This window comes from Limulus polyphemus, unplaced genomic scaffold, assembly GCF_000517525.1.
Source record: "Limulus polyphemus unplaced genomic scaffold, Limulus_polyphemus-2.1.2 Scaffold256, whole genome shotgun sequence".
NCBI classification, from domain to species: domain Eukaryota; kingdom Metazoa; phylum Arthropoda; class Merostomata; order Xiphosura; family Limulidae; genus Limulus; species Limulus polyphemus.
The window spans coordinates 40297-50421 of NW_013665866.1; the positions used below are offsets into that span (position 1 = coordinate 40297).

General features: G+C 32.2%; 1 protein-coding gene across 6 annotated transcripts in view; it reads left to right on the forward strand.

Annotated features, from left to right (window-relative positions):
* The window catches only part of LOC106478867 (ras-related protein Rab-33B-like), a 15309-nt gene extending 5191 nt beyond the window's left edge, over nucleotides 1–10118 (forward strand). For all 6 annotated transcript variants that reach the window (XM_022382542.1, XM_022382540.1, XM_013939442.2 and 3 more), the window contains 2 exons: nucleotides 1130–1371; nucleotides 8183–10118. In XM_022382542.1, the coding sequence (XP_022238250.1) occupies nucleotides 1150–1371; nucleotides 8183–8689 (729 nt within the window). In that variant the 5' untranslated portion in view covers nucleotides 1130–1149 and the 3' untranslated portion in view covers nucleotides 8690–10118. The remainder of the gene's footprint in view (nucleotides 1–1129; nucleotides 1372–8182) is intronic.
* The last annotated feature ends 7 nt before the right edge of the window (nucleotides 10119–10125 follow it).

The window sequence follows — 10125 nt, forward strand, 5'->3', positions numbered from 1 at the left end:
TAGAAACGTTGCGTCATAGTAGTCACGTGACTCGCTGACGCAACAATACCAAAACATTATGTTATTATTAGTTACTGTAGATACTAGCTCTGATGGTGGAAACTGTGTTACCAAAACTAGTTGGATATAACTAATAATAAAGATTTTATCCTTCATTGTGCCCCAAAACATAAGTTTTGTGTTGTTGTTTTTTTCTTGTAATGTAGTACCACAATGTGCCTGAAAATAAATTATATATTCAGAAAACTTTTGCCATTTTTGTTTTTAGTCCTGAAGTTTTTGGTAAATTGACTTATCTTTTAAACAGAATTATTAAGACTTCATTTTATTTACATGACTTAGTGACTTTTGTCAGTATAGATGTACTTGCTTCAAGGACAAATATTTGTAAAGGTAATTTAAAATTCAATGTTCTGTAATTATATTTTAAATGGCACATTAGCTTCAGAATTGCATTGTGGTGGTTTAATATAAGTACAAGAACATAAGAATGAGCAAGGTAACAGAAGGTATTTGTCCCATTAAGGTTACCCTTCATCTCATCAAAACAACAAATGGAGGATCAAAACTAAATGTAGTTCTTTAAATCTATATTATCTTACAGTAAGATTAAAATAATTTTAAACAACAGGTTTTATCACACCACCAGTAGAATGATTCTAAAAGTTTGACTAAATGAAAATAAAGATACAATATCAGGGTTGTTACTAACAAGAATACTGATACAATAACTATAGGAGGCTGTAGAAGTTGTGCTGCCCTTCATTTATTGAGATCTACTGAAATAACCCTAAAACACCAATTTATGGAATGACCCACCCCCACTCCACCCCAGACTTGGTATGAAAAGATGCTGGAATGGGACTGGCTTGTGTGGCAGGTGTTAAACAGTTTACAATTTATTTATATCAGTTATATAAAAATATACTAAATTACATTAATATTGTATATTACAAGACAGGTTATTAAAAACATAGGTTAGAAAAAGCTGTTTCTGTTGAAAATGACAAAATTCATTGGATATAAATAATTTTGTGTGTGTGTGTGTGTAAAATTGTCTTCCTTGTTAATATGTGCAGTTTATTGTAATTATAATTGTTTTAACTTTATTTTTTATATTTTATTGTAGAATTCACATTATTCAGGAAGATGGGTGATATCACTAAGCAAAAAGCAAATTCTTCTCGAAGTTTAATCAGCATAGAAAAGCAAAAACGAATTTTTAAAATTATAGTTATTGGAGATTCCAATGTTGGAAAAACATGTCTGACTTATCGATTCTGTAGTGGCTCATTCCCTACAAAAACAGAAGCAACTATTGGAGTTGATTTTAGGGAAAGAGTAGTTGAAGTAGAGGGTGAACAAATTAAGGTAAGTAAACTATACACGTACTTGAAGATAAGGTGACGAAGTTGAAGGTTATATGAATCATTAATTTTGTAATTGTTTCTTAACAGTGGAAATGTCAGGGTGCAGCAATGGATGGCAAGTGCCACCTTAAATTTGTTTGCCTCCCCCAAAAAAGTTTCACAAAAATACTACAACTCACAGAATACCATCTCTTTAGGTACCAGGCAATAACTGTAGGCATACCTGTCAAGTACTACAGGCTGGCAACAGTGACTATGATTTTTTATTAGTTTATAAAGCCTAAGGCCATATTGCTGTTTTCTATGGATTGAGTTTCATATATGGGTTTTTTTCTCATTTTTTTTGTGAAATAAAACATCACAATACCATTATCACAGTGTTACACTGCTGTATTGTGCATGAGCAATTATGTCAGTGTCACAACTTCTATTTTCCAAAATGGCAGCTCTCTGCATGAAGGCAAAACTCACACAATCCTATGGGTGATTTAAGAAAGTTTTGGGTTTTCCTGCTGATAACTACAGGTAGGCCCAAAAATGAATTGACAGTGACAGAAAGGAGTTCATCTTTTTAACTTCTTTATGTATATTGGTCCATTCACTGTCTTTTGAATGTGGGATTCTTGCTGTGTTTTCTGTAGAGAGGTAAGTAACATAGTTTGAAGTTAACATTTTCCCTAGTTGCAAATGCATTTTTAATAGACACCTCTCTACAGAACCATCCACCCTCCCTTTCCACTTCCAGTCTGTCTGTTTGCTTCATCTTGGTTTACACAGTGCTCAAGGGGCATACTGTGCAAGGAGGATGTATCACCCTCCTATTGTTTGAATCATAGACTAGCACATCTCATGTTATTATGTGTAGAAGTGAGAGTTGCTGAGGTGATAGCTGTTTGTTCTGTGGAAAGGGAAGTATCTATCTTGAAATACATTTTTAGTTAAGGAAAATTTTAACTATTGTCCTTATTCACCAAAGTTCAAGCTTGATGTGACTTGTTTCTTTTGTTTCCTGTGATGTTTTTATGTTATGAGTGATTTAGTATCATTGCTCCAGATGATATTCATATCTATGTAAATACAAATTATTTTACATAAAAAAAATCCATTAGAAATAAAAATTGTGCATACCAAATATTCCGTATTATTTGCCAGTATGTGTATCATTCACGTATATGTGCATATGTGCCAGTTGAAAATATCTAAAAGCCTGTATGAGTAATAAAACAAAGCATGGGGGATCATTCTCACTGAAAAGTACTTTTCTGAGTTATACAGCAACTTGTGCAATTTGATGTATTTTTCATCAACTCCTAAAACTTTTTTGTATTCAACCATTATATGGTGGCCTATTTCTGGTTTATTTATTACAGGAATACAGGAAACTTCATTTATTTGATATTTCATGTGCTTTATAATTCTATCAAGATGACACCATTTTAAACTCCTTTCTGCACATGTTGCTACATTATGTTCAAAATTTAATTGAACCACTTTACTGTCAATGTATTTTAATGTAATTATTATTATCAAGTATGTTATAATTCGAAGTTATATATTATCTAAGTTTTATTCCTTTATTTCAAAAGAAACCTCTAAAATAATAATTAAAATTGAAGTTTTTTTGTACAGGTGCCATCGCAGTTACAACTATCAACTTTAAGAACTGGTATAAAAGAAACTGTATGTGTAATTTAGATGTTTCTGTTCAGACATTCAAAGTACAGTATATACAGGTTGTTTATAAGTAATTCGAGAACATTCTAAGAACTTGTTCTAGATGAAACAGTTGTAAAATTTCCTGAGTTCAAGATAAGCCATGTCCACTTGCAAAGTAGAAGTTGTGTTGCCAAGCAACAATTTTGAATTGAATAGCATGCTTATAACTGGTAGAAAGAGCAGATTTTGCAGAAGCTTTCCTGTAAATTATCTCCAACCTACCATGATATTAACATTGACTACATAGGTGTACAATTCGTAAGTATATTGTTGGACATCATTGTCACTAGTGCTTGGCTGTTTTTTTCTTGCCTTATACATATTAGTTCGAGAAACAGTTAAATTGCATTTAGGATTTGCTTTTACATATTAATTAATTATGAATTGTTTGTGCTTCAAAATTCATATTTGAAAGGATTAATGATTTTTTAATCTTACTCTGGGCTTTGCCTAGCTCAACCAGATTTAATATAATAAGTGAGCAAACAACATTTTGCTGGAGGCAAAAACTGTCATAAATATCATAATTTTCGGGAACAGAAAAATTCAAGAATTAATTTTAATGAAGAAAAATAAATCTAAATTGAACAAATACAAATTTTAAAGATTTTAATATGTTGAACTTTGACAAAGTTTGTATAAACATTTATAAAGGTTGAAATATATGTTCAGACATTGTTTTATGTTTGTATTGATATAATAAGATGGAAAAATACTCACCAATACAAATATGAATAAATGTTTTAGGTACTTAATGTATTCTATTCTAAATCCAATGATGTTAATAGTTTACTTATTGGTTTACATATGTTATTTATTTAGCATTGCTGGTTTGACTTGTCTTAACAATATAAATTCAAGAATGGTTGATATTATTTTAATACAATATGAACTTTCTAAACATGTGTATCAATGTTTGATTTACGAATGACAGTGTTCCAATTTAGATTTAATTAGATTAGGGGACTTGTAGGATATCGATAGCTCCTGACAAAGCTGTAATAGCAAAATATTGAGTTAATAAAGTTACATTCTGGAGATATAGGTCATGATTTTATAGAAATGTTTCATAATAAACTCCACTTTGCATTAAACAAAGTTAAGAATAATATTTTCTGATTCAGTTTTGTGAAAATGATTAATCCCTTTCTAAATTTCAAAATGATCTCAGCCCCAATTCTTTGCTGTTTTTTTAAATAAATTATTATCTGAGTCTAAAACCAGGTCAGAAACTTTTGGACTTTTGGGAAATGAAAAATGTAGCTTTGTTTTCTATAGGTTCAAAAAGTTATGGTTACAGTGTACATAGTTATCAACATTTAGAATTATGGCTGATAAGTAATGGTGCTTATATAAATTGGAACTTGCTACTGTAGTAATATGAATGATCAAATAAGTCAGTCTTTTTTTACATTTAGCATCATAACTGTCAGAAATGTTTTGTGCCAACTTTGTTTTTACTGTCGTGGCAAAACACATTTGCATATATACGTGTGTGTGTGTGTGCAGTGGAAACAATATTCTCATATGAATTGACAGTTTTGTGACACAAGTGTCACTATTGAAGTATATATGGGAAAGATCATAGTTGGAAACTATTAAAATAAAACTTACAGTCAAAGAAAAATGCAATTGTTAATTTGCTCTTGAGACACATGAAGCACAATGTCTTTCAGTGATTTCTCAGGTACAGCAGCAGATGACTTACCAACTGGAGCTTTTACTCATGATTAAGTCTGATTTTGGTATGGGTAAAAGTCATTGACAGAACACAGGCAATAAGCAATAACACATGGAAATATATGCAGGTATTGCAGTTTTAACTACATCAGTACCAAATATTTTAAATTGTCTATTATATCTTATAATGTAAACTTGACTACTGACGAGATTGTTATTATGTAAAATTGTCATTTACATACAGCTTTCTATAGTTCTGAAAGAGAATGGTGTACATTGCCAGGTTGTCATTTCATTGAGTGTCTGTCATCTTTCAAGAAATCTTTGTAAAAGGAAAATGATCTCTTGCAATCTGCACTGTTCACAGGTAGTGATAAACACCTCATTTCAGTATCTGCACTGCTGTATCTACAAAACTCAGATTTTGTCAAAGCACTGTCTTCAAACATGGGAATAGACATTTAGCAATATAAGGTTGAGATGTTTGGCCTGATTGGGATCAAATGCTATGCAGGCTTTCAAAACATTAACAGCTGATTGACAAAGCTGTTCAGAACCAGTCATGTAGTCTTCAATTTTATCACTGTTTTGCAAAGGGTGTTCTTAGCAAACAGGTTATTAGTTTTATTACTGAATAACTTTTCCCAACTGGTAAGATTGGCCAAATCATTTTCTACCATATGTGATTTGACTTCTGTTTTTTGTAAGCATTGAGAGTTGGAATTATTCTTGGTGCAAATGCTTCTTTTGCTGCAACAACTGCTTTTACTTCTGTTGATTTACTTAGTGACCACATCTTCAACAGATGAACTGCGGTTTTGCTCACACTCCTCCTCAAAAGGAAATCCACTTACTCTTGCATGAAAATGGACAACTTCAAACAAGCTGTTGCGCTGTGTGATTAACAGTGAAGGTAGAATTGCAGGCACTTTCCCTCTTTGTCGTAATGAGTGATGGAACCATGCTTTGTGGGTAGGGCAGGCTTAGAATGCATGTTTTGTGGCAATGACCAGTTCATCTACTTTTTCAAATGTTTTTATCCAGGTATCACCCACTAAGTTTAGAATATATGCCATGCCTGTTATGTGAACTGCATTCAGAAAAAGTGCTTTGAGACTTTGTTCCCAAGGTTTGTTTTGTTATGTGTAGTATTGTCAGTGACAAAGGCAGTGATTTTGTCAAAAGAAATTCTGTATTTCTAAACAGTTTCCACCACTGCCTAAATCACAGTTTCTGAATTAACAGTTTCCAAACATACACATTCTATTAACAAAGATTTCAGTTCCAAACTGCATTTCCTTTCTTGGTTTGAAATGTTTTCAAAAGACAGACATGGTACTGCCAAAATACTCAATATATAGTAATTTCATCTGTAAAAAGCCTAATTCCTAAATGTTGACTAAGCAGTTGTTTCATGTCACTACATTTCTTTCAAAATGCTTTGGCAAGTAACTTTCTCGGAGATGATCTGAGAAAGGTATAACATCAATGTTTTTCAGGGAACTTTTCAGATAGCCTTTAATAATAGGGTTGTCTAGACATGTAGTGAAATGTTAGCAGTGCATAAAGTCTGTGTAAGTCGGTAAACTTCTGTCTTATGATGCATCTGTTCTTCAGGCTTTACAGTAAACAGTTTATTTGCTCTTTTCTGTATCCTTGCTTTCCTACCCACAGCCGATTCAAGGCCTTGTGCCTTACCTTTATGTAAAACACATTCTAGATATTTGTTGCAGCTTGTTGTTTACTTGTAATTTACAGGGACATTACATGCTGTACAAAACATTAATCTATCATTTTTATTTAAATGTTCCCTTTGGGTATTTACAACTTTTCTGCCTAGCAATACTATTAATCACCTTGCTTGTATTTGGCTTTTCCATTTTTTCTCTCACTCTAATGGAACCTCACTCACACTCTTCATGCTGTCCTACTCTTCCTATGAAGAGCATACATATTTTTTAAGTTTTTGTAATGCAGATTTTAAAGGAAGTAAGCAACTTCCCCCCCCCCCTCCTCAAATTTTATGCTTTTATCTGAAATCTTCAAGATATCATGGGCATCTCATAAAATCACAGAATCTGTGACCTCTGTGACAAAATTATAGCCTCACTCATGACTGCTGAATGTACAGTGCTTTTAGGTTTGCCTCCAATTCCATCAATCCCTTACCATGCATGTAGCAAAGTACTTTCAAGTGAATTTCTTTTTATATTTTTGCCCAAGAATTTGCAAAAGCCTAATCATATACCAATTGTTGAATGAATAGGAAGGACAATCTGTCCAAATAACTTCCTCATTTGCCTCACTGTCTTGTTTCATTAAATAATTAGTAGTTGACAAAATCACATACAGTGTCTTTACCCTTATTTTTGGAGTCTCTAAATATGAGATAGGTATTAACACTGTATATAGCATGGCATTTTCATGGGTCCACAGAGTATCTTAGACTTTGTTCTGGTGTTTTGGCATTCACACAGATAGTTTAGTACAAAGTCCTTTGCAATATACAGACATTATCATTAGATATGTCATCCTCAGAATCTTTGGCTTAAACTCTCTGTGGATATAGGTTAAAACTTTGTCCATGTCATTCTGTAACACTTCTTTCAATCCCCAAGCCAAGCACCTTACCCGTACACCTTTTTTCTTCTTTTCCTTATCATAATATTTTTTTTCCGCAGAGCCCATTCTCTCTAAGTTTCAATAATCTGTGGATTCACATCTATGGCAAATGTTTTTTGTTTTTCATCCTGATAGTCATCACACACTATAGCTTGCCAGAAAGTTTCAGATTTATACTGAATCTTTAAAGCTTTCAAATTGAGAATCAAACTTATGTACATTGTAGCTCATATAGCAACACTGGTCTTTTGAAGCATTGTATCATGAAACAACAATACATTTTTAGTGTACACTTCGTAAAATTGTGGAAAAAGTCAACAGTGTATTTAAGGTGGACATCTTTTAAAATGTCAAAAGCATCTCTCAAGAACATATTATGTTATATTTCCTTTCTATGTTTTGGTGTTATCATCTATACTCTTTATCTTTCATACTGGTCATCATAAAACAATTTAAGACCACAGGTTGTTGTTCTTTATACATATATCAACTTTCTTTGATAATTCCCGATGTTTAGTTCATTCTTTCTCCATATTTAGCTGGAATTTCAGGCCTACATTTTATGTTAAGCCTAAAACCCACAGTCTTTAGCTTCATGGGTGATGAGGGAAGGCAACACACCAGTTTATTGCCTTTTCAATGTCTACAACATCTGATATCAGCTTAAGATGGTCTCTTCATTTATGTCTTATACTTAATTCAGATTTAACTTTGCATGTATATTCAGTTAACGTACAATTATGTTGTATAAATGGAAAGAAAATAAGTTATCAATAGTTTGTTTTTTATTGCAGCTGCAGCTTTGGGATACTGCAGGCCAGGAAAGGTTTAGGAAAAGCATGGTCCAACATTATTATCGAAATGTTCATGCTGTGGTATTTGTTTATGATGTAACTAAAATTGCTTCATTTGAAAGTTTACCACACTGGGTTGAAGAGTGTGACCAGCATCACTTAACTACCTTCATTCCACGTATTCTTGTTGGTAATAAATGTGATTGCCAAGATCGAATTGCTGTCAATACAAACATGGCTCAGAAATTTGCTGACCTTCACAACATGCCAGTTTTTGAGACTTCTGCAAAAGATGATAATGAAGCTGATCATGTGGAAGCAATATTTATGACTTTGGCACATAAGCTGAAAAATTCCAAGCCAATGATGCCTCCACATCTACACAGACAGGGCACAGGTGATAGCACTAATTTGAAGTCTGGTGTTATTTCTGTTGGAAAATCTTATGGTAAACCAACAGATAAAAGTTATTCACCAGATGAAGATGAATCCTGGTGTGCTTGTTGAAAATTAGATTTTATTGTGATTAGGTTATCTCTTGATCTATTACTTTAGTGAAGTTGTAAGAACACTGGAGGTCTCCTAAAACTTGTTTCATACCAGGTGTAATAATAATAATTCCTGATATATATATAAGAAAAAAATGGCATCCTATCATGACTGGTGAGTATCTCTTAGATGTTGAGAAAATAGTTGCGTATCAAATTTAAAAAGTTAAAGAAAACAGGGGTTATACTTTTGCAAACGAAAATGCATATTTCATGCAAGAAATATAGATGTACACAGTTGTGGGAAGTCTGTGTAGGATACACATTTTGTATTTTTTTTTATTATTAACTGTGTATGCTCAGTACCAGTTAAACATAACTAAGTTTACTTGATGTCTTACAGAAGATTTCTGTAATTTTCAGGAACAAAAATAAAGTTTAAGGAAATTATAAAGAAACTTGCAGTTCTTTAAACTGAAGCTTGTAGTAATAAAATCACTAACAGAGAAGGAAAATCACTGAGAAAATATGAAATGGATAGTGTGGATAATTATTTAGCAAATACAAACCTATAGTTTGGGATGGTTGGAAGAAATTAAAAATCTATAAGTGTATTATTTACATGCAAGACTCTCTGCGCTGAGCAGAAATGAAAGTTGGAATATTTCTTAATTTTTTGTTGGAACACTTTATGATGTCTGAATAATTACTAATGAAGCTCAGCTTTGAAAACAGCTAAAACCAATGGCTAAATATGATTGGGTAGAGCAGATTATAATCTATCTTCTTTAATCTCAACTAAATAAAGTAGTTTGACTAATAATTTGCTTTTTCTCATAATATTTGCTGCATGAAGCTCTAGTGGATGGTGAACAAAGAAATCTCTAATGGGAAGTTTTGAAGACTTAAGAATAAACCATGGATCTGGGAAGTATTTTATAGTTTCTTTAAATGTTCTTTTCATTCCTGAACATATTTACATGTTAATTTGAATCTGTTTGAAAAGTACAGAATTTTTTTTCAATGAAAAGACATAATATAAGTTTGGTTAGGTTTAATGAGTACATAGTAGGTCATAGCAAAATGATCAGATGATTAAAATCCTTGTTTATTGAATATTGTTGTTAAGTTTATTTTACCTAACATGTAAATAAGAAATTATTGTTTAGTGAAAACAAATTATATCTATAAATGTAAATTGATCTTGACCAAGATAAGTGAAAATCATGATACTTAGCCTGACAAGAGTAACAGTGATACAATTTTGAAAGGTGCAGTTGTAGTTTACTAATACGGTTGTCCTTTTTCTTTTCTTGTTTTATATTCATTTTAGTATGAAGTACATGATGCAGCTGTTTTCGGAAGAGAAACTAATATTTTAGGTGTTTCTGAAATGCATAGTATTTTATTGTTTTTTACTCTAGTATAATGCCCCCCAGTGGCACAGCAGTATGT